Source organism: Macrobrachium rosenbergii, chromosome 3, assembly GCF_040412425.1.
Source record: "Macrobrachium rosenbergii isolate ZJJX-2024 chromosome 3, ASM4041242v1, whole genome shotgun sequence".
Lineage (NCBI taxonomy): Eukaryota > Metazoa > Arthropoda > Malacostraca > Decapoda > Palaemonidae > Macrobrachium > Macrobrachium rosenbergii.
In genome coordinates this window covers 29,965,545-29,991,798 of record NC_089743.1, presented here as the reverse complement: position 1 = coordinate 29,991,798, position 26,254 = coordinate 29,965,545, and the positions used below count along the sequence as shown (strand labels likewise).

Genomic DNA, 26,254 nt, shown 5'->3' with positions numbered 1-26,254 from the left:
CTTATCAGATTGACTAGGCTCATGTAACTTAGACATGATTTTTCCTTTTGTTCTTGTAATTTTATCTGTGTGATTCACAACTGAAATTGCAGAGCTGAATTTCATTCTGTGTAATGTTTCATAATCTCAATGACTAGTTCAAACCAGGGATTACCATTAATTTACACCATAAAGTTGGTGTTTTCCATTGTAGATATCAGACTAGACTCAGAATGCCATTCGTTTTATATATTAACACTTTTTTTTTTTAATACTACTATGTTTTAGGGATAGAGAATATGAAATTCTGTATTTTTGTACGTTATTTGTTCGCATTTCTTCTTTCAGCAATGAAGATATACGTGCTGGTCTGCCTCAGTCTGTCCTAGATATAAATCGAACGCGCTTGCCTAACAATTCCACATCAACACCTGTCACCCCAGCATCTGCCCATGCTCAGTACCCTCCTCTGCAGCCAAAGACCCAACCGTCCAATGCCCACACTCAGTCTTTGGGAAGAAAATTTTCATTGCAGCAGTTGCCTCAAACATTTGATGATAAAAGGGTGAGTACTACAATGTGTTTCAGGTTTGGTATTAGATAATGACTTATTTCTGAGATGTATAGTTTGGAAGTAGTTTGTAGGTCAGGTATACTGTATTTTAAGCATAGTTATTGCATCTGAAGGTATCCCTTGTGGTGCCCATAGTGTAAGGCTCATATATCCTGCACATGAAAACTATGAACTAGCTTAGATTGTGTACTTATCATATGAACAGGGGATTCATTTAAAAAACTTTGTCTAGTTAGGAAGCTGTCACAGATTACTATTGTGAACTGGACGAGTGATATACCAGTAGTATGTGAATGTATTGTGATGAATGGTTGTTTGAAACGCATTTGCAAAAATTTTATACACTTTCTCCTTAGTAGTCAGTAGTTTCATCGCTTGTTCTTTTTTCTTTTCATGCAGATATATTCAAATACTAAAAAACCCCAGTTTAAGCATTTAGCTTTGGTATACATCACTGATATCTTTATTTTGGAAAATAAGAACTGTGAACTCAAAGGTATCATGATTATCATATGGTTTCCTCGGGTGTAGGACATTTAGCCGTGGCCATTTTGCCGTGGCCATTTAGCCACATTCCATTTTACCGTGGGTTATTTTTGCCGTAGACCAATCTCGCCGCATAAATACATATTTTGCAGAAAGTAGAACTGTAGCATGCGTTCTTTCAACTAATTTGAGAAAAGAATATATGATCCTAATTATAAGGAGGAATTAAGTTTTGTAATTTTATTTCCGTCTCAACAAGCAAATATTAGCATTTATTGTATAAAATGTATAATTGTTATCATCAATACTTTATAAAATTAAAAACACAAATGAACATTTTATTTCAGTACGTGATAAAAAAAATACGAAAACAGTGAAAAGAACCAAAAAGAAATTTTACTTTTATTCAAAACTATGAGCAATGCCCCTTTATAAAAATTAAAAACACAAATGAACATTTTATTTTTGTACGGATAAAACAAATACAAACATTGAAAAAAAAACAAAACAAAATTTTACTTTTATTCAAAATTATGAGCAATGCCCCTTAAATACTCCACACAATCTGTCTCACTGAATCTTCTCACGATTGTTAATATTCGAGCGTCAGCATCCCTGTATTTTTAAAATTTCGGTGCATTGCTATGCCCTGCTACGAGTTGCTCGTAGTGCAAGTCCCTCCCTCTCTGAACTTTTCTTAAACAGTCTATAAATTTCCAGATTACTGGATGCTCTACTCCTAGTTCGCACTGCAACCTCCTGTGAGCAGCTTCGGCGAGATTATTTGTTCTTTCATCGCAGTTTAAAACTCTGTCATGTAAATTCCACATTTCAATTGGAAAAAGTGGCTGTCGTCTACCACTTCCTCTTCGTAATCTTCTACCTACGTAGGTGTCCTGGAACCAGTCCAGGAGGGGTTGCAATTCGTCGGAAAGCACATCAGATAAATGTTCAATTGCGTCATCAATTTCACTAATAGGAATAAAAGCTAGAGCAATTATCATTTTAGCTTCAAAGAAAAGTCCGAGTCATTATTGTACCTTCGTATGTGTCCCAAATTAGCAACATGTTTTCTCATATTTTGAGCCAGGTGAAAAAAACATCCATGAATTGCAGTGAAGGGAAAGTGCTCCCTTAAACTTTGGAAATTAGCGAGTTCGAAGTCACAGTTGACCTTTTCTGGGCGGCATTCAGGCTGTAATTCCAGGATCATTTCAAATAATTTATCATAGGTTGTGCGTAATTTGTTTGGCAGTAAAGCGTACATGAGTGGGAGTACACCTCCATGAATTTCCCCCAAAATGACATATACTTGTGAAAATAAAGGTGGGCAAATTTTAAAAGTACCATCTACAAATAACTTTTTTGTATGACAGAGGAAATCGCAATTTCTTTTTCTTCCAAATATTAAAATTCTACATGACGCATCACAGCTATCAGCTAATAAAAACTGCTCTTCGATACTATCAGTTACATGATAAGTTTTAAAGCGGTCAGGTATTACAAGTTCTTCTAAATTGCTTGGATTTCCTGGGAAATCGGCAATTTCTTTCCGCTTCCTACGCACAATTTTCTTCAGCGCTCGGGTGTTAGGTATCGCTCCTTGACAAGCTTCAGGCAAAATTACAAGGCACTCGTTTATTACTTGAGAAGTACTCTCTGCAGTTTCAGCAGCTCGCACTTTTATCTTTGTTACAACTATATCTCTTTCAACTTTAGATGCAGAAGCTGCATGCGTGTGCTCGTTAATTTGTTTTACCACTTCACTATTTTCCACATGTATCCGGGCTTTGCAGAGCTTTCTTTTCTCACATCTCCAAAATGTTCTCATCTTATCAGCAGCGTATCCATCGAACACGTAAATATAGCCGTCGTGTGCATACTTTTCTTTCCCTCGTGTCGACAATATCGATGACTGCATCTCTATGGGCTAAGAGTTTTTTTCTATTTAGGTGTTGCTCTTTGTAAAGTTAAGAAAGAACTGTACATCACTTTTTCAAAAAACTAAAAACAATGTAAACTAGAAAAAGAAATGTAAATAACTTCAAACTATACTACATATGGTTGTTTCAACTAATTTGGTATTTATGTAACTTCGAAATACCAAAAACAATGTAAACTTAAAAAAGAAGTTAAAATAACTTAAAACTACTACATATGGTTGTTTCAACTAATTTGGTATTCACAATAATAATGAACAAAATTGTATTTTGTACACTTGGGTAGTTTTAAGTTATTTATATATAAATATATTTTATCTTTATCAAATTAGTTGAAATAACCCATGCAACAGTTCTACTTTTTGCAAAATATGTATTTATGCGGCGAGATTGGTCTACGGCAAAAATAGCCCACGGTAAAATGGAATGTGGCTAAATGGCCACGGCGAAATGGCCACGGCAAAATGGCCACGGCAAAATGGCCACGGCTAAATGTCCCTTCCCCGGTTTCCTCTAATGGGATAATCTTCTGTTGCTTGTAAATGTGAGATTTTTTAGCCTGAAGCTCTTATATCTGCGGTAGCGTGTTAAAAACACTTGCTTCCAGCTGGGCCACTTTTCCCCTCTTATCACATTATAAAATAACATTTTTCATCATTGGAGACCATAACATAATCTGCATTATGGATTGTACTAATAACCAGGCAAGTGAATATGAAATTTGTGATTTAGGTGCTGTAACAGCTCTCTCTCTCTCTCTCTCTCTCTCTCTCTCTCTCTCTCTCTCTCTCTCTCTCTCTCTCTCTCTCAATAAAGTATGTGTGTAAATAAAGCACAGTAATTTACTACAAATATTTTTGTGTGCTTGTGTGAATAATAATAACCAGAAAGAAGAAAAAAGGAAAATAAAGAAAATTACCAACCCCTGCGACCTGTTACCTGCCTTATTATTTTATTGTCCCACAGCTTAAGTTGCAATGTACAGTATATTTTTTTATTAACTGCGCAATGATTCGTAATCCCATGTAGCAGCAAGTTCTGCCATGACATGGACAGAATTTTAGAGCATATCCAGAGAACTGAAAGTATTCTTTTAGAGCAAGTGTGAGATTTTTCTAATATTATGGGTAAGAACCTGTGCCTCACAACCAGCCAACTCAGTATAAAATCCTGGTTTTGTCAGATGAGTGCTTTTGCACACGTTCTTCGGTGTGATTGCGTTCTTTTCTGTTTTCAGTTATAGTGCTCTTCATATTCTTGTGCAGTCCTTATTTGCATTGGTATCTCCCTCCAGTTTTGTAGACTACTTAGCAGATGCATTATATATTATTTTTATGTCCTTTGTGGACCCATTGAGTATTATAGATATATTTACCTTCAACATAAACAGCCTATCTAAGTACCATTACTGCTTGTAGGGTAGGATTATTGTAACATACTAGACGTAGATTTATCCAAAATTCGTTCCTGTCCTGCTTGAGAGTTTGTGTCCTGCTTGAGAGTTTGATAAGCACTTACAAATTATTCTGACCTTAAATTGCCTAGTATAGACTAGGTTTGTCTTGTATCTTTTTCTGTCATTTACATGCAAATAACATTTTTATTCTTTTTAAGTTAACTATACATACTGAACCAACATTTAATCATTACAGACAATTGGAATCTGTGATAAAGATTTTAATGACAAAGTGAAGTCAAGGCTTCTTCAGTACTGCCGTCAGTCCTGCAATATCTTGCTATGCCTGACTTGTTAATTGGCTCATGAGTCAAGCTTCTTTGGACCCTACTTCTCCCTGTGTTTTGAGTGATGAGCTTCCAATGCCTCTTCCCCATTGAATTCAGATTTACAACAGAACACAATTAACTATGCTGACAGTTTTGCAGGTTCTGTCTCTCAGAGATCACCATTGTAGGATTTGCCCTATTACCCTTAGGATTGTTGAAGTTCTCCAGTCATGAAAGATACTTGCAGTCTTGTCTCATTACCTTTCAACTTATTACAGTTCCCTTTGTACTTTTTCCTTGATTCATGGGTTTCATACATTGGTTCATAAGTGAGGTCACATTAGAAAATAATTTCCCTTATCTTTCCTGCCTTCTAAAGCTTCACTGTTGGATCAGGGGATTTCTGTGTTCATAGACCTAAACATACATACTGTATTCCTGTTAGAATTGAGTCTTAGTCCTTCAGAAGAAGCCCTCCTGAACTCAATAGAACTTCAGCACTCATTCTTCCATTTACTCATTCACCTGTCTTACTAATATTTTCTTTGTTGTTTTTATGGCGTCACACTCTTCCTATTTTGGTGCATTGCTCAGCAAGTTTCCTCTTGAATCCGATATAAACCTGGCATTACATTATAAAGATACACGTATGCATGTCTTTGATTAACTGGTTTATCATGACTATGAACTGGACCACCCTCTTGTCTTTTACAGTAAATTCTCTCCTTGCTTAGTGACCTAGGAATTCACATGTCCTTAAAGAAATCATGAATCTTCCTGTCTATTATTCTCTCTTCATCTAAACAATTATCAGCAAAGTGTTTGCTCTCACACATTATTATTTCTAAATAGAATGTAAGTTTAGAACTGTAGCCAACTTCTCAAATAAAAACATTAGGCAACAGAGGAAGAACAATGCTACATATTCCCTCTCTTAAAAACTACATATCCATTTTCTTTGCCATTTAAGATCTCTCCAGATTTCCTTCTGCACATGGACTTTCCTTATGCATCAGAACATTAAGGCTTTGTTGTTTCTCGTGGATATTTATCTCACAAAATGACATCAGCTATTGGACCCTTCACACCATTCATCTGAAACTTAAAGTGGTTAGTTTGGGTCTAATAGATTGTCAAGACTAGACCAGGGATTGTGCAGTATTCTTTAGATTAGACCATGTAATATGGTGGACTTCTTCAGAAGGCCCAGAATGGTCTCTCTTGAGAGTTTGATAAGCACTGTTAGATGATCTCGTGTAGCAGAGTTCACAACAGAAACTTTCAAGTGTTTATTACCTCTTCACAAAGTCGGCAGATGGAAAGTTGAATTCCTTATTTTCAAAGCTTGATTGGTAGAAGAGTTAGAATGAGGGATCTTTGATACCTAGGAAATGAAAGTGCTTTTGCAAGGTAATGGTGAACTCTGCTGAATGTGTAAGAGTCAGCGTACTGCTCTCCTATGTGGATGTCTGCTTCTGCCAGAGATTTATTTCTTTTAGATAGAAAGTGGTTCTGGTGATAGGTTTCTGTTTCCTAACAGTAGCAGTTATGACTTGGACCGTCGACGGATGGTCTGTTGTTTGTCAGTTTTTCATAAGCTGCGTTGTAACAGAGCTGTTTCACATTCACAATTGATCCCTGATCCTCATTTCCTGCCGAGGGCGACCAGATTTGCTGAACAGCAGCACCAATATGCGGTAAATATGTCTAGCTGTCGAACTTTTCAGTTTCAGAGGTCCTTTATTCCTCACACCATTTGGTTGTGGAACCTCAAAAGCTCAAGAGAAGACGCAATGCATTACTACTCAAAAATAATTCTCCTTGTATTTTACATACATTTTTATCTTTTTAGTTTTTAATTTATTAAACTATTTTTTCTTTTCTTATAACTGATCTCTTCTTTTGGTATTTCCAATTACTTTCTGCTGCTTCTTTCAAATAAACACCATATTCTTTGGAAGCTAATGAACCTAACAACAATAAATTGACATAATCAATCTACCCTTGGATTATGGCATACTTAACAACCAAAAATACTGTCATATTTAAGTAATTCTCTGCAGTCTTGGAGTTGGTCACACTTGTTTGACCATGAATGTTTAATAAAAAAAACCGTGTATGCAAAGAATGCAGATTAACACTAACAGTTAAACATTCATATGTGAATCCCAAAACTTCAACTGACAACGAACGCCAGTCTTTGGAAGCCAGTCAGTTAAGGAAATATTGTCAGAATCTGCATTACTTTCGACTCGTACAATACAGCCATCTAATTTTCAAAGACTACTACTACTACTACTACTACTACTACTACTACTACTACTACTAACTACTACTACTGATACTAATGATGATAATGATGATGATGATGATAGTTAAACAAAGTTGTATAATTTCTCCATAAAAAGAGCAGGAGATGTAAACACAAGTATTTTCGATATGGAGAATTGTCATGAATTACGTTTGGGAATGGCGGGTGTGTGCAGTTCAGGTTAATTTTTATGAGATTTCCAGAGACTGCTTAAAGAGTGAACGTGTTTCTAGGAATAGACATTTTAAAGTAAATGTTAACAACAGTAAGAATTAGAGTAAATCGAAGTCGGGAAGATGAGGCAATTGCTTTTTAATGTTGATATAAAAGAATGGGAGTATTTGATTCGGATAGACGAACTGAGTAAATGTGCCACAGGCCTTAAGATAAGGGAGTAGAACACACACAATTATTGAAGAGAGAAAAGTAATATAAGTTTTAAAGAGGCTTCGAAAGCAAAGGAATGTGAAAATTGGGATATGTTTAGAAGTTGCTGCAGGAATTCTTTTTATGGAAATAGAGTACACTTTGTATGCAATTGAATGAATGAATGCAGGTTGGAGCGTTGATGTCCATTGTTGGGACATTAACGCGTAGAGGTCTATTGCTTTGCAGTTATGCGGACTAAGAAAAGTTGAAAGGACAAGAAATATGCATTTACTGTGAGATTAGTATGCTTTGAGTAAGAGTAACTTAGCATTGATGTAAAGGTGGCTCAGAGTACTTTGAAGTTGTTTGATCACGTGGAGAGAATAGAGGAATATCGACTTGAGAAAAGTATACAAAACCTTCCAACTAGTAAGGCACAAATAACATTTTAATATCAAATTTACAATTGGTTAAGAAGAGCGTACACCCGAGAGATATTATATATAATATAGATTAAGACTGATAAGGTTATACGATAAGGATCCTTCTCCCTCAGTTTTAACTTATACTTTCATGAAGTATTTTAAGACCGAGTTGGTGCGAAGAATTCATAAGAGAGAGAGAGAGAGAGAGAGAGAGAGAGAGAGAGAGAGAGAGAGAGAGAGAGAGAGAAAAGGTGCTATTTAAATAAAAGTGAAGGAGGCATTAGAACAAAAGGGCCTAATTAAGCGTGAAGTACGGGAGTGCGTATGCGGTAAGGTGGCTGGCATAATATGTATAGAGAGGATGAAGCACTGCTGAATGACCTTTTATGTGGGGATCTCAAGTTTCTAGTGGTGTAGAAATTATTCATACACGAGGTGCGGGTGTGACCATGACTGTTGGTCTACCTGTACTCTTGAGCTTCACCCTTAGAGTTATAGAGGTATAACATCGGTAAGCTTGCCAGTGAAAGTATACTGAAGTACTTTGATTGAGAAAGTAAGGCAGATGACAGAAGTGCAGTAAGAGTTTAGACGAGGAAGGGAATTTGGGATAGATGTTTGCTCTGGAACAGTTATGTGAGATGTTTGAAAATAAGGGTAATAAGCTGAACATGGTATAATGCATATGGACTTAAAAACAAGTGTTGTACTTTTATGCGCTTACGCATATAGACTGTCAGTCAGAATTATGCCCTCAGACATCGTGATGGCATATACTTTCTCTACGATACAGTACATTTTGTACTATATCGTATATCCCTTACCTGCATATATGAAACATTCCATTATCTTTTCCATCTCCCAGTCTTATTACATTCATTTGGCCCTCTCTGTAATAATTTCGGCAGCATTTCTTTGGTATTTCTTAGAAAATCATGTTTTCTTTCTTATCTGCTCATTTCTGCAAATTTCTCTCCTGGCATCCTGAGGTACAAAGTTTCATTTGTTATCTGGTCTGTCCGTTCATCTTTTGTTAATAATATGTAAGGATTGTTCTACAAATTCCTTTTTTATTTTTAGATGACGTATTTTCCGAAATAATCTAACTTTTCCAACTGATCTATTATACAGTCGTCTACTAAGATATTTTATTTTTTTCCTCTCAGTTAATCCTTTTATAGATTTGGTTTTCTTTTCATTATTCCCAGAGCCTTTTTTTGGCTCTTGTACAATGCCACTTCAGTTGGTTCGTTCTTGCTATGTAAGTCTCATCTTCAAACTTACCAGCCTTCATTAGCTGTTGTGCAAATTCAGCTTCCTTAACAATTCTTAGCAACTACTCTCAACATAATTGAATAATAACATGGCATAAAAATCACAGGAGGAGGAGATAAACATCCTTGGTCCATGCTTCTTCCAGATTTTAATAGTTTTACTTCGCTATCGTGATTACTTTCGGCTTTTCGAACAACCAAAAAAATCTCTACCGAGTTTTCCCTTTTGAGCAGAAGGAAACATGAAACAAACACCTTATCTGCTTTTCTCTTCCTTTATTTAACCTTAATATCTTATTTGCTTCTTTTGTATGCTAGTCTCGTTTAGGGCGCTCCCCCTTCTAGTTTTTGCCTGCATGCTCTTGGACTGTCTCATTATTTCTCGGATATCACTCTCAATGTTATCTTGTAAGTAGGTGCGTGAATAAAAGTGTTTTATTGTGGTTACTATATATATATATATATATATATATATATATATATATATATATATACATATATATATATATATATATATATATACATACATATATACATATACATATAGATACATATACATATATATACATACATATATATAGATACATATACATATATATGTATACATACATATATACATACACATACATATATACAGTATATATATATACATATATATATATATATATATATATATATATATATATATATATATATGTGTGTGTGTGTGTGTGTGTGTGTGTGTGTGTGTGTGTGTGTGTGTGTGTGTGTGTGTGTGTGTGTGTGTGTGTATTCGTAGAGCTGGAGGAAGGAATGAAAGGAGCTGACCAAGCGCTTTCGCGTATTTCCCACACCTCCTCAGGGTCAAGTGATACGAAAAATCATTATTTGTTACAAAGACACCTCTGTGGCAGCAACATATAAACATAAAAACTACCGTACTACTATTTAAAAACTAATTGTCCGAATATTGTTTACAAGCAGTTCGTCCAGTACTGGATGAACTATTTGTAAACAACCCTTTCAGACAATTAGTTTTTAAATAGTAGTAGGGTAGTTTTTATGTTTTGGATGAGTAAGTAAGTATAGCTTAGTTTTACCAGACCACTGAGCTGATTAACAGCTCTCCTAGGGCTGGAACTACTTGTAAACAACATTTTATACAATTAGTTTTTAAATAGTAGTACGGTAGTTTTTATGTTTTGGATGAACTCCTTGTAAACAACATTTTTGGACAATTAGTTTTTAAATAGTAATGCGGTAGTTTTTATGTTATGTATTGCTGCCACAAAGGTGTCTTTGTAACAAATAATGATTTTTTGTGTCACTTGACCCTGCGGAGGTGTGGGAAATAGGCTACACGAAAGCGCTTGGTTAACTCCTTTCATTCCTTCCTCCAGCTCTACGACAGCATAAAAATATCGCAAGCACTAGCGACAGATCGTCAAAAAAAAAAAAAAAAAAAAAAAAATATATATATATATATATATATATATATATATATATATATATATATATGTATATACGAGTCTATATATATATATATGTATATATAAATATATACACGACGATGATGAAGGCAGAAGCCTAATTTACGGAGACCAAAGGCAGAATGAAAGGCACACGAACTGTTCGTGTGCCTTTCATTCTCCCTCTCTCTCTCTCTCTCTCTCTCTCTCTCTATATATATATATATATATATATATATATATATATATATAAATATATATATATATATATATATATATATATATATATATATATATGTTTATGTTTTTGTATATGTATGTGTATGTATATGTGTGTGTGTTTTTTGTGCGCCCTTTCTAATATATTGTTCATAAAATTCGGTATCAAGTAACGACGGATAATTATTTGTTTACAGAAAACAGTTGTAAAAGAAAGTCGAAAAATCATTGTCTAGTAGGTAAACGCGTTTTTATTGGGGATTGTGAAGATCTGATATTGTTGTTATCCCAGAATTTTTTAACAACACAGTCTCATGTTGCAAAACTAATTATTAGCTCAAGACGGAAATTAAATGTTTCATATAACATCACACCGACTTTAATTTTCGCATCATGCTGTTATTCACATTCAAGTGCCGTTCATCTGCCGTTTATTTTGCATTACCATAAGTTGGATTGTCTAACTTAATAATGTGTTTTTTTAAAAACAACCATTCAACAAAATGAAAAAGAAATTTGCTAGTCATCTACTATCCATATCAGGGACCGCGAGTCATCGTTTTTCTCAAATATCTTGAAAGCTAATTATTTGATCGAAATGGTACTTTGACACAGTATACGATACACCTCCCGCTAATTTTTTGGTAATATAGTGCATTGTTAAATAGTTTAAGTTAAGGTGTTTACTCTTGACTTACAAGCATCGCCAAACTATAAATTCGAACGTCCTTTATCCCCATCCCGTCCCTCCCTCTCCCTTCCCCTTCTCATCCCTCCCTCCCTCAACCCACTTTCCTGGCCTCCCCATCTCCGCCCCCCCCTTTCCTATCTATGGGGGATAGCGGACGTTCGGTTGCATAGTTTAGTCTTGCTGACTCATGCGACTTTGCCTTTAAAATTCCGAGAGTAAACGCCTTAACTAACATCATTTGACAAGGCAAAAATTAATCCTTCGGGAGGTGTCCTGTACAATGTGACGAAGTACCATTTCGATCAAATAATTAGTTTGAACGATGTTTGAGAAAAACGATGACTCGCGGTCTCTGAAATGGATAGTAGTGTATATAAAAGGAGGAAATGAGCCCAGCTAGACAAAATGGTCTGAAGGAAAACGTTAAAATGAGAGAGAAAAAAACGGACCAACTTACAAGTCTCGAACCCTGTGTGGCATGCAGCCCCAGAGAAATATTGTGGTTGTAAAGAGATGTCATCTGATCAAGGCCATAAGGTGCAGTCTCAGTTTCTTGCACGGGGTTATATGATGCCATTACTTTTCTTAAGCCCTCTTCTAAGCAACATGATCAGAGATTCCAACTGGATTTTAAACGTATTCAAAATATCATATTAAAAGTTCATATTGAACTTTTTTTTTTAACTTTAACTGACCTTGTTTATTTTAGCGTCAAGACAGCGTGCACGGAAGGAGTAAATCGAAATAACATTCTACCAACAGATCTGGTTCAAAATTCTACTTAATAACTTGGCAAAATGTTCTTTTTCAGCTTTTACATTAAGTAGTTGGTCATCAGAAGGAAGACAGTAGTTTCGAAGTACTTCATTGTTTTGCTATGCGTATGTTTTTGTTGCTAAAGCTAAACGGTAACCACATCACTATCGTACAATAAAGAGTAAATTCATTTTAAACCAGACTTTTGACCGTTCCACCTTGTTTTCATATACTTCAGAAAGAGTGGAAGTTATAGAAAAATTAGCAAAGGTTCTTTCAGCTCTTCCGTTTGAATGTCAATGATGTGTAGACAATCAGTGTAGCAACTGTCTTATTTTTAGACTCTACTTGAGACGTTAAGGCCTTCTTTAAGCATAAATACGATGTCATTTAATGAAGTAAAGGCCCTAGAAACCTAGAATAAATAATCCATAGGCAAATAAAAGTGGGGATATGTCATGAGATTCGATTTTAGTTGAAAGGATTGCGTAAGCACCTCGTTCATGAAGCCTGTTCGGAGTTGTCGGCCGCTTTATCTCCCGAGTTTCTGTTCTGTTCCGATTCATTTGATAGATATCTAGCATCATTCTATGAACGTTACAAATTCATACATAAGTTTCTTATCGCTAGACATATTTTGGCCCCTATTCGTGGGCTTTGGTAGCACTCCTCCGTGGAAATGGCCGTGTTCCGTTTAGTCAGGATTTATTTGTTTTTCTTCTGCCTTCTAGTGACGATGGGATTGATGATCCCTCATTCTCGCAAGGTTTCGTTCAAAGGCTTTCACCAAAAGTATTTCGTCCGAATGGTTAGGTTTTGAGGTATTCATTTATATATTACCTATAAATATTTGCAATTCATCATTAATTTTGCCCGTAGGTCTTTTGGATTGCTTCTGTGCTTTCGGAATCCTTTCGTTACCTTAATCCTTAAGTATTATTCACATAAAAATTTGATATGAAATTGAAATGATAAGCATTATGCTCATTTCATTTTCATTTCTAATTAATTTTCTGATTGTCAGATTCTCGGAAATTCTTTTGAGCTTCAGAACTGCTATGATTCTGGTCTCACACTTTCGTCATTTAGGGAGCTCATACATCATTACTTCACTAATGGAAGACTTGTTTATTGTGACTGTCAAGAAGAGACATCGATTAGGGTCCCGACTATGGTGCAATGGCGCCACTATTTAGGTTTTCATGGTTAATAGATGTGGTGCTGAAAGTGTGCCGACTAATGCTCGTTCAAGATTAGAGAAATATGTACAGTATAAGCTGGTACTGAGAGAGAGAGAGAGAGAGAGAGAGAGAGAGAGAGAGAGAGTTGGTGGGCCTATCGAGAGAGATGCTTTTAAGTTCAGTTCGAATCATAATTCAGGGACTGAACAAAGAAACTCCAAGTAAGACGAGCCTCATCGTTGCATTTTCCCACAGCATGGTCGCCCTCTAGGCAGACATTTAACCAAAACTTCACTTAACGCACTTGTAAACAACATTAGCGCGTTGGGGGACTAGGTCTCTACGTTTGAGTTTTAATAGGCCATTAGTTAGGCATGTGTTAGGGGAAAAAAGGCCTATGGTACTACAACTACTGCTACTCCTCTCTCTCTCTCTCTCTCTCTCTCTCTCTCTCTCTCTCTCTCTCTCTCTCTGAGGACTGAATAGGAAAATTGACAGACCCGAAGGTAAACAATGAAAACGAGCCTTGAAAACACGACACAAAATTTTCAAGACGGTGTATGACGCATCGATCAAGAATTCTTTTAATTAGTATTGATCAAGTTATCGCACGACTCCACAATCACTGCCAGTTTGAATAATACTGTGGGCCTCTGGTTTAATTTGAAATAGGGACGTCGATTGAATTGAAGATAAGAATAAAAGTGGAAAAATACTCGAAACACTGAGGCATCTTAATAACGGTATCATGAAGTAATGTTGTTCAAGTTAATATATGAGGAACACATGGTCCTTCTTTAATTTGGAATTGTTATTAATGCGACAAGTATTATTTTTTTTTATTTTAATAGACGTTTGAATACATTGCCTATTAACCATCCAGTGGTATTTCTATCTCGGGTCGACTGCCAAAAAACGCAATATACTTGTCGAAAAGAATTCTTCTGCCATCTTTCTCCATCCCTCTCTCCAAAAAACTTCAAAGCTTTCTTCATCACATGTGGCTCTGAGTCTGTAACCAGGCACAGGGGTACTCGTTGTTGAAAATATTTTATGAAGAACTATTACAACTTTACTTCTGTCACCTGGATTTATTAATTGCTTTTATGCAAGATAGCAAGATGACGTCATATGTTCTTTTTTCTTCACATTTTAATTAGCCTTGTAGATTTTGGCAGACAGTCTAGCTGGTGACTTATGATTTGGCGTTCAGAGTCGGACTAGTCCAACATTGTTAACAAACGAGCTGGATATCTTATTATTTTTAAGTTGCTCTTATTTTTATACTTGTATTTGTCAGTTATGTCATTTATTTCCGCCTGTATTTATGATGTTATAAAAGAAGACGGAAAATTCGTTATACTTGAATTAGTCATATATTTCGTATTCTTGCTGGTTGGGTCCTTTATGCATTTTCACTATTTGGGGTTTTGATAGCATTTCTGATGCTTGGAAAAACACAATTTTGAACCGTAGAATTGTAATTCACGTGCTCCTTTCTTCAAATTGGCATATATTTGTCATTGGTGGTTTCGTGTCATCCATCAGCGCAAGCCGATTGCGCTGATGAAATACTGGTAAATGAAATATTGGTAAACATGGAAATATTGGTAAATGCATGGATATGTTCATACATATATACTGCGCTTGTCTGCGGTGTGTGTATCATATTTGCCATATACGTAAGCAGACAGAATGAGGCATACAGTATATAGAGTATATCTCCATGTAGGCGAAGTTATGCGCATCCAACGTTTCTTGAAACGAGTTTTTTTTTAAGTGCACAACTAAAAGGACAAGTTTTATAGTGGATGCCTTATCCTTGATGGATGGATGGATGTATGATATTTAGGGCAAAAGCCCAGGCACTGGGGCCAAGAAGGCCATTTAGCGCCGTAATGGAGAGAAAATAAATTATGTTAAAGTTATGAATTCATGAGGAAATGATTAATAAATAAAATGAAGTGATGTGACCAATAAATAAGGGTATGAAGTTTAATGAATGATGTGAGATATACATAATAAAAAATTTAATGTCATTAAAATTCTACGTGATGTAATAAATATATTAAGAAATAAATTAAATATCGTTAAAAATTTTAACACACTAAAAATGAGATGATAGCAGAAATATCTGCTTCATCTCCCAAAATATCAGACAGGGATTTACCCTGAAAACATCTTTCTCTTTGGTTAAAATATCTGGGGCAGACCACCAGAATGTGCTCCACCTTGAGCATAATTGACACAGATGCATCTTGGAGAAGGCAAGAATATATTGCCTGAAATATTGTCTTGTGAAGACCTAATCGAAATTTGTTATGACTGTTAAGTCCCTGTCATTTTCTTCCGTCTCCGACCACTTTTTTTATTATAAAATCTATGGTAATGGCAGACTGCAAGGGTTAAATAAAATTCCCTTGTAACACAATATAATTAACTGCAATATCACTCAGCTCACCCCCTTCATATGTTGTATTCATTACAGTTACAAAAATGTTCCACCAAGTGTTGTCTTGTTTACTGTGCTGATAATATTGACTCATCCCTCTTTTTGACAGGTAGTGTCGTATTTTCCTCTTTTTCTTTTTACCAATGGGTTTTTCATTAATAATTCTTTTGGCTACCCTAACATCAATTCCGCTCCCTGATTACAAGGCTTTGTCATCATCTTTAGCCTGTTTGTCCACATATTCTCTCTTATCTCTTCTCGATCTTCATACAACCTCACCATCCAAACTTGAATATTTAGCACATTCTCCTTTGCATTCTGCATTTCCGTCCTGAATGCACCTTTTGCTTTTGTGCATTCTTTGTTGTATCCCAGGTCTTATCTGATATCTAAGGGTTTCCGTCTTGTTACCCCATATCCTGGTACTTCTTTTCCAGCAGATTGATTTTCACTCTTGATGTTAACCAGTCCTCATAGACAGGGCCGGTTTTAAGCCTATTTGACCAATATGATCAAATTAGGCCCCGCGCCAGATTACCGTTTGAAGCATTTTCTGTATTCTAAGAGGAATAAACTACTACCGAAAACATGAAATGTTCACTCGGAAAATCATTTTTATATTAGACAAAAAAATCTTGATTTCTATAATAATAATAATAATAATAATAATAATAATAATAATAATAATAATAATAATAATAATAGTGACAATTATACCATAGTAGCTTATCTCAGAATGCAAGATGTTGCCGTCCCAGGTTAAAGAAAACGGAGTTTTGAGAGAGAGAGAGAGAGAGAGAGAGAGAGAGAGAGAGAGAGAGAGAGAGAGAGAGAGAGAGAGAGAGAGAGCTTGAATGTCGATGAGTTTGAATTTTCTAATTGTGCCCTGCAATTCCTGGCACCGGCCCTACTCACAGATTGTCTGCTTCTCCTCAGATATGGTTTCTTGAACTAAAAAGCTATTTCGACATTCATTTGCAAAAGCCTCTCAATGTTCATCTTCAAGAAGCTTTACTCTATTAGAACAAGATATTCTGCCAGCTTTTTCACTGAGTGCTTTTAATTGCAACTAAAATGTGGCAATGACAAGTTGGTGATCACTGACGATATCTACGCCTCTGTTTCTTCTAAGATTCCTCGGTGTTCTTTTCCTCTCTGGATTAATGGCAACATGAGTTGTCTGATTTTTTATGACTGCCATCTGGCGAAGTCCTTTTTGGAAAATGAGTAGCTTCAAGTACCAAGTTATTTGCAACACAAAAACCAATAAATTGTACTCCTTTTTCGTTTGCACTCCCTCTTAGACCTTCCTTGCCAATAACATCCTCCATGCCTTCGTTGTTCCTGCCAGCTTCCGCACTCGTATTTCATCTTTAATATTGTGTGGTCCTTTATAAAACGCGCCTTTTTTTTTTTCTTCCGAGTTCATTCGTTGGCGCATATCATACCATACCATTCATATTATATTGTTTTGATTTACCTCTACGTCCTCCCAGGAGTAATCTACCGCTCATTGCTCTCCAGTCATTCAGTGCCTTTTCTGCATTTGGTGTTAAGGTCTATCTGAATAATTATACAGATTGCCCCCTTCCAGTCTCTTTTCCCATGCCTTTACACCATGATCCACAAAGGGCTAAGACGTCCAGCCCATATCTTTTGAATTAATTTTCTACCTGCTCTATCTTTCCAGTTTGATTCAGGTTCCTTATTTTCCAGTTTCTTATTTACAATTTATCCTTAGTAAGTAAGCTAATTTTGATAATTGGTACTGGCCTTAATTAAGTAATTTTTTAAAACTTGTCGCAAGAGGTTAAATTGATGAATGAAATGTATGTGTGTGGTTTAAAGCTGTTATCACCTGCTAAAACACAAAGCTATTGGCATCGGCTTTGTATGGGCCGATGTGGCTCAGACGGTGAGATTTGTATTGGCGGCAAAAATGTGATCGAGGTGTCCTGAAATATTGCAATTAGTCCTGGAAACGTAACTTTAACTTGATGTTTTTATTTATCTATTTTATCTTCCTCTTTTCTGTTCCACAAGGATTATGTCCCGATTAATATCATTCTGTTGTTAAGCACCTGAGGATGACACTAGCTCTTCAGCAATATTGTTTATGCATTGTCGGACACTTCCGGAATCCGCCTTACTGTGTAGAACAGGAAGCATGAAAAAGGTCGATTCGATTAAACAAGTAGTATTAGGCATTATTTTATAAGACAATATTGTGTTTTACCATGCTAACCACTGAAATAATATATCGCAAAAAATTGGAAGTGCTCTTGGGAGCCTTCTGGTGGCCACGGGGCCTTTAAATAGGCTGGTTGTACCTTCCTGACTTAAAACCCTGACTGCGCCCATTCACCTAGTCTTTAAATCTGGACAGGGGCACAGTTAGAGGATAAATGCGCCTCGGTTTGTACTATCTTAAACCATCACCTTTTGAAGAATTTTTGCTCGCTTAAAGAAAACAACGCTTTTCGTCATTAAGTGTTAAGTGGCTTTTATCTGGCTTATTCTTTTGACTGTCATGGCGGTTTCTTGGTCTTTCACATTAGGAGGGAATTAGTTTAATTTTTAGAACGTTTTTCTCTTAACTAATATATTTGATTTTGCTTAGGAGAAAAGCTAGAAAACTCGTGCCAGAAGACGCCACTAGGCCTACTCTGGCAGACTCATTTACCGTTGTTTTCCTCTGTTAGATAGATATACGCCCAAGCGATTTTTCTGGCACGCTGTCTCCTATGGTCGTAAATTCTTGAAATGTCAAACAGGATTTCCACAACTATGAGTCGTTCTCTCTCTCTCTCTCTCTCTCTCTCTCTCTCTCTCTCTCTCTCTCTCTCTCTCTCTCTCTCTTCATTCATCTAAATTGTACAGATATACATGCAGATATATATATATATATATATATATATACAGTATATATATATATATATATATATATATATATATATATATATATATATATATATATAAATTATATATTATTATTTATATATATATATACATATATGTGTGTGTGTGTGTGTGTGTATTGTATCGTTTTTCCTTTCTTTAATGTATCGGTCATATTTTCCCTATATTTTTGTCTAAACTTTTTTTCTCTGAAGGTAAAGGCAAAATGGTAATAGAGAGGATACCGAGTGAACAGTTTTAAGAATGCTAAGTAAAACAAAGCAGTGGTGGATGTATTTGTTTTGAGTCAAACGGCTTCCCAGACTTAGTGGTGAGTCAACATCAATTTTATTAAGAGGAAAGAATTATTGATGGCGAGAAGGAGATGAAGGTGTCAGTTCATCATATGACAGCGTTTGTTTGTAATAGCAAATAGCGCCGAATAACATGACAGATAACGGTGTAACATTTATGCAAGGTTGCTTTTATTGGAGACTTCTAATTTAGAAATTAAGAAATGCAGAATAAATTTTTCTTAACATTTCTACTGAATAGTTTTGAGGAAGTATGAATTCAGGGTGACAGTCAATTAAAAGTTTTGATTTATCGATATATTTAGGATTTTTACATATTAACATTGACAAAAATTCGATCAACTGGGACCCGTTAAATAATGATGGTAAGTTTAACATTTTTGCATCATTTTGCGCGGCTCTAATGGATCGTTCAGCCATGGAACTAGAAACAAGTGTAGGAGGAGAAAAAGGCCTCTTCCAATGGGGCTGTCGTGGGGAACATCAGCTTAAAGAATTCTGCGGCTAATAGGAAATCCTTCGGTTGTCAGAGAAATGTCAAATGAGTCTAAGTTTTTCCATTTCTCTCTGTGCGTATTTCATCTCGCCTGTCTCGTTTCTAAACTTGGAATCCCCACTCAACCTGATGACTAACTCCGGAGCAATCACGCATAAATGAAAGGTACAGTGGGCACACATTTTAAACACACGTCAACATTCAAATGTCTGGAGCGACTGTAGATATGGAGATGTTGATAAGGGTTTTATTCTTAATTCAGTTGTTAGATTGTGAATGAGAGGGTGACTGTTGCAATGCTAACATCAAGTCACAAAGAATATTTCTGGAAACGGACCTAAGTCATTTCTTGCCCTTGGCATTAAAGTTTGGTCTTTTTTTGTGTGAGGCGAACTTGAAAAAATTTAGCCACGGTGTTCCATAATAAATAAATTTGATGAATACATGCACTTATGAGTGTGGGTGCACTTTGCAATCTTACCTTGTTTGGGATGCTTCTGACTGGGTGACCACATGTAATACAAAAGGAAAGGGTAATTTAATTTAGAATTCAATAAGGGAAGGTCTCAGGAGAAAAATTCCGGGTCCAAATTAATTACATGTATTTACAGGAATCAGAGGAATAAATTACAGGGATCCGTGTACGCTAGGCTCTTGGCACTTTCAGGTTAAAATTAAGAATAGACAAAATTAAGAGTGCCACTCAGTTAATAATGAGACACATTATGAAGCTATAAAGCTTGATTGATGGACGTAGGGGCAAAGGAGGATCCAGATGTTCCACAGCGTTCACAAAATCCTTCTGTAATGTTTGGAGAAGGAACACGATCAACTGGGTGAACCAAAGCACAGTCTAATTAGTACATGGAATGCTGAAGGCCCAAGGAGTAATGTCACAATATGTTCAGTTAATTTACCAACAAATTTCAGGGTCTAGCACAATGCAAGGGGAAAAGGAAAAACGAAATGAGATAAGAGTAATAGATAACTGACCAAACACTCTCCAACACACATTACCTTATTCCTTAAGCGAAGCTCCTTGGTTGTAGGATAGAATGGCTCTCAGACGAGTGAGACCTTCTACACAAAGCACTCAGGTAGCACTCGGATGGTATGGTGGACGGCCAGACAAAAGAGATCGAGCGATAGCTCGGAGGTCATGATCTGAGGCCTGTTGCTGGTTAAGTCTACCAGTTGCATCTCTCTCTTGACACTGGCGTCAGCTCTGAAGACTTTCCCTCCTTGCCGGCTTTCATATCCCCAAGCATTTCAGGTGTCCTGGCTGAGGAGGGCGATTCCTGTACATTCCAGCTTTGGGTAGTTTCACTGTTCAGCCGGGAACACAGATTCTGTGTGGAAAGAAGAGAGATCAGCTGAGAGAAAGTTTCTTGGGACAAACAGCTTAAGATTAGCTCTTTCCGTAGGCTTTAGTGAGGTAAAGTGGTAGACTCTAACTCATTTAATGGGCAAAATTTAATTAACAGGTAAGCGTCGTAAGGGCGCTCCCTGATATGGGTATTATTTCCCAGAGTTTTAGCATGAAGGAATGCCAACAAGTGAATACTTGTAGCATATATATATATATATATATATATATATATATATATATATATATATATATATATATATATATATATATATATATATTTATATATATATATATATATATATATATATATATATATATATATATATATATATATATATATATATATATATATATATTGTTATGTATGGGGTCTTGGCCGATGAGTTTATTACTTAGTTAACTATGAGGCCTTGAGTGCCAAGAACACATGTAACCTGTCACTTGGGGCTAAAATTTAACCTCAAAGACAGACAATTGTTAATTGAATAAGGTCGCCAGTCGAGAGGAAAACCCCGACACAAAGAATAGTAGTTAGCTAGGAAATTACTTGAACAACCGCCCCACTTCGGACGCAGTCAATTTTCTCTTTGCTTCAGTGGGTGTTAACACAACGGATTATATCATATGCAATTCAGCACTGGTAAAGGCTATTCCTCTTCCGAACAATGGGATCGAGACACAAGGCTGCCTAAATGCTGAAAATTACTTATTTAACCTTCCCTAAGTCCTAGTTACTTCACGGGAATAGTTGAATGTCGCTAAGCAATATAAATTATTAATCTAGACTTCATAAAAGTAAATTGTTTATACCACTATTCGTAGATGGTGGTGGAGAGGGAACAATAGACAGGTTGAAATACATGGGAAGAAATATTAGCAAACAGCAGATATTGTCAAATTCAGACTTACCGTTACGTGGTTTGCTTGTGCACTGCAACAGACGATATGGTTTCTGAAAAAAACACGGACCTGTTGTTCACTAATGAGAAACAAGGTGGGGGGGGGGACAAAGGATACAGTTTTGCCTAAACACGACGTGCGTTCTCGGTCATGGCATGAATCTCTCTGCCCTGTCTCCGGTCAAACAGGGTGGCTGGCAGCATCCGCACGCCCTTTTAAGAGACATCGCTGAATTCATAGGATAAAGGAAAAGAAGCTTAAGTCCACCGGTATTAGTTGTTACTGTGTTAAAACCCTCCCTGTGGGTTAGGCCCCTAATGCTAACGAAAACGTTACTTTTTTTAAATACCCAGCACGATCTCTGCCTACACGAAGACGCCTTCTGGTCTATGCATAGAGGGCGAACAGCAGAATATTTATTAATATATATATATATATATATATATATATATATATATATATATATATATATATATATATATATATATATAAACGTGTGTGTGTGTGTGTGTACATATGTTATTTAGTCTAACTGTGCAAGTGTTCGTGTGAATGTTTATACCTGTAAAGTAGTGTTAAGTATACACTGCCAGAAGGAAAGCAAAAAAATTGTAACAGAAGCCGTGCTGTATTTAGAACTACGCTGAATTGTTACCGGCCCATAAATTTAGAACAGGAAGCCGAGATTACTCTTTTTTGTCTTATTTATCTTGGACTCTACTCCTTGATTCACCTGTTCAAATTCCCTCTCTCTCTCTCTCTCTCTCTCTCTCTCTCTCTCTCTCTCTCTCTCTCTCTCATGGAGAGAGCTTAATTGTTTTGCTGTTATACTTATGTAGCCGTATGTTTATAAGGTTATACGGGCTTGTAAAGTTGCTTAAGTACTTGCTATTATTATACTTTGTATTCGTTTCCTTTTTTTACAATATTTTTACAGAAAATTTTTATGCACGATTTTTAGTTAAAAAACTGGCTTTTGTTAGAACTATTTTTATTTTTATTTTTATTAGAGAATATACTAGTATATGTTCACAATCTGTGTGGAAGTAATTGATTGTATGTAGCCAAGGACATGTTAATAAATGTTCTTGCAGTTTTTGAATGAAAAGAATCTCACTTCAAACTGCAGAGTAAATAACATAGTTACGCGTGTCTTTGGATAAGCAGTATTAAGAAACGCTGGCAGTTAGTAGGTTCCAAACCCACTACCCTCGTGACCTTGGCCTGGGAGGTGTTGCTTACAAAGAAGGGGGTTATCCCTTCATCAGCATCCTCTGAGAGGACAAGTCTTGTAGATTATGATATAAGGATTTCTGTTAATGCCTTCGTATGCAATGTGAGTAAACGGTTCCATGAGGTAATCGCCGTATTTATTCATCGAGAAGTAAAACGGCCATCTTAGATTGCTTTTCTCTGTAGAATGTAAGGAAGTTGAAATGTTATTTTCTTTCCTACTCGTTCTCAGAAAGATGCAAAAAATATCATTGGAGGTTGGCGTCTGAAGCAGTGAAATTGTCCATCACCTTACAGTACATAATTTTGATCGATGACAAGCAGTTGTATCAAGTTAATCTGATTTTATGGAGGAAGATACAGTGTTCGTATTCGTGATTTCAATTTGCTGGGTAAAGAATATTCCAATATCTATTTTCATAATGTTATAAAGTAAATTGCTTTTATCACAAAAACCGGAATTTGTTTCGAAATGCGAATTTCTGCACCTGGGCCAAAATCAGGAAGTTTACTGTTTAGATATACTGAGTTTTCCTAACGTTATACCTCCATTATATTTGTATTATTTTTCTCATGGGTATACTGACTCGGCTGTCCACTTAATGACCTCTAGCTTCATTTTCAAGACTAATTTCATATACATACACACACACACACTATATATATATATATATATATATATATATATATATATATATATATATATATATAGATAGATAGATAGATAGATAGATAGATAGATAGATAGATAGATAGATATATGTTAATGTTTTATATATATATATATATATATATATATATATATATATATGTGTGTGTGTGTGTGTGTGTGTGTGTGTGTGTGTGTGTGTGTGTACATTTTGGCAAGGCCTATACCAGTTGAGATTTTTAACTATTTGATGTTGACAATAATTAATAATGGCATTTCCGTTCATAAGTTATACTTCAAAGAGAAAGACCGTCTCTTAAGCGATGACATCACAGGGCTTGGGATACAAAGGGAAAAGAATGTCAGCTTTAGCTGTTGGCTGGGTCGGAGAAATGAATATTCCTATAACTGGTGACACGGAAGCGACCATACGCGTGGGCGCCCGCAGCATATTTTCCAAGGGGGGAGCAAATCTTAATGCATACATGGATAGTTTCCGGTATCAAGCAGACAGACACTTTTGTCCCAGCAGGTTAATTCCAAAAATAGTATCAGCGCCTGCATTTCTTTAATGAATAAAGAAATTATGTATTATATATATATATATATATATATATATATATATATATATATATATATATATATATATGTAGTATATGTGTGTGTGTGCAGTGGGATTGCGATGCCAATAACCTAAGTGAAGCAAGATGCGATAAAAAAAATACGTTAAGTTAAATTGACTTTTTTTTCAAGTTCCATATACTGTTGAACTGAAATCAAACAATTCTTGAAAGAATAACGCAGTTATATACTGCATACAAATATTATAGTATAGATACCTTTAATTTACATAAATTGAAAGAATATACTGTAGAATGGAAGGAAAACAAAGTGATGTAGTTAAATGTAATGAATTTTTTTTTTCAAATTAGTCACTGTTCATTTGAAAAGGAGCTGCAAGTTACAGATAATTCTCTCTCTCGGCGCTGATCGAGTCTGCTGATCAAGACTTCCTTGTCTTGATTATCGTTCGCCTTCTCTCTCTCTCTCTCTCTCTCTCTCTCTCTCTCTCTCTCTCTCTCTCTCTCTCTCTCTCTCTCCTCCGCCGCTCCGCGCATGTATTTTTCCATAAGATATTTTTTTTGCATTATACAATATATATATATATATATATATATATATATATATATATATATATATATATATATATATATATAATATATATATACACACATATATATATATTACATTTTTTCCAAAGTCAAAAGAAAATATGATACCGTATTAAACCTGATCCATGTAGTTTAATGTAAGTCTCCTCCGTCCACCCTATTTCATCCTTGTTTTTCAAACGTAAATGCAATGATTCTTCCCTGACTAGTCAGTGAGAGGCGAGCGCAGCCATAACATTGACCACGTGGTCCCCTGGCCAAGAAGAAAACGTGTAGTGGAAAAGAGGTGCAAATGTTAAAGGAGGTTGTACGTGACACAAAGAGCATGCAGGTGAGGAGCACCTGCCTTCCCTCCTCCAACTCCTCCCTGTTCTTCTTTTTTCCCTTCCCCTCCTCCTCTTAGATAAGAGTAAAATAATCTCTTAGTCCTTAACCCAATCCTTGGAAGGTCCCCAGTCCCCGATACCCTCCCACCACTTCTCTAATCCCTTTGGCCGCAATTCTTAGACGCTTAGTAATGGTAGTGAAGACAGACAAAGGTTTCTGACGCGCTGCCACGTCCACATTAATCAAATGAGGAATTCGAAATTTGAAGGTGCCTTCGTTTTTTTTTTTTTTTTTTATAAAACACTGTTGTTTTCGTTAACTTCTTTTGTAGCCATGGTGAGCAAGGTATGGTTTTTCGCCAGGTTTCTGTTGTTCTTGTTAATATTTTTGATAAGTATGTGCTAGTCGCCGTTATTCGTATTGAAACCACTTATTCCGTAAAAAAAAAAAAAAAAAGTATATCGAAATGGACAAAATAGGGGATTTGGTACGTGTTTTTCATTTTTTTCAGGCTTCTTTATTTCCTATCAGCATTCATTCTTGTTTGCTCTGGGCAACGGTGGATTTCTGTAAGAGTTATCTGGGCTTTCACCGGGTGTCGACTTTCCTGGGATTGTGTTTTAAGAGCAAAGGAAAGCTGTTACCGTTGTAAATGGCCCGTTGACGTGCAGCTGTTTTGTATCTTATTTTGGATACCATTCCAGTTTTGAATATATGTCCTTGCCTATTTTTTGTATTCAACGGTTGTTATTTGGGATATTTGTCGTTAAGTTTAAAGATGCGAGAGACAGGGGCGAGGCAAGTGTCTGTTTGTCATGATTTCGAATTCCATATAGAACGCGTAAGGCTTATGATTTTAACATTAAGGTAAATATATTTAGAGAGAGAGAGAGAGAGAGAGAGAGAGAGAGAGAGAGAGAGAGGAGGACAAGTACCTGCCTTTGATATTTTCAGCTATGTTTCCTTTCCTGCCCTCGGCTCAAAAGTTCCCCCTTGAGGTTTGTGTTGCCATTTAATGTCACGTATATTGAAATATATTTAGCCCATTAGCGCCTCCTGGCTCTTC

The 26,254-nt window shown here is 36.0% G+C and overlaps 1 protein-coding gene across 50 annotated transcripts in view; it reads left to right on the top strand.

Annotated features, from left to right (window-relative positions):
• LOC136853629 (E3 ubiquitin-protein ligase lubel-like) overlaps positions 1-26,254 on the top strand; it is a 238,984-nt gene that overhangs the window by 95,386 nt on the left and 117,344 nt on the right. For all 50 annotated transcript variants that reach the window (XM_067129752.1, XM_067129788.1, XM_067129762.1 and 47 more), the window contains one exon: positions 328-544. In XM_067129752.1, coding sequence (XP_066985853.1) covers positions 328-544 — 217 coding nt within the window. The remainder of the gene's footprint in view (positions 1-327; positions 545-26,254) is intronic.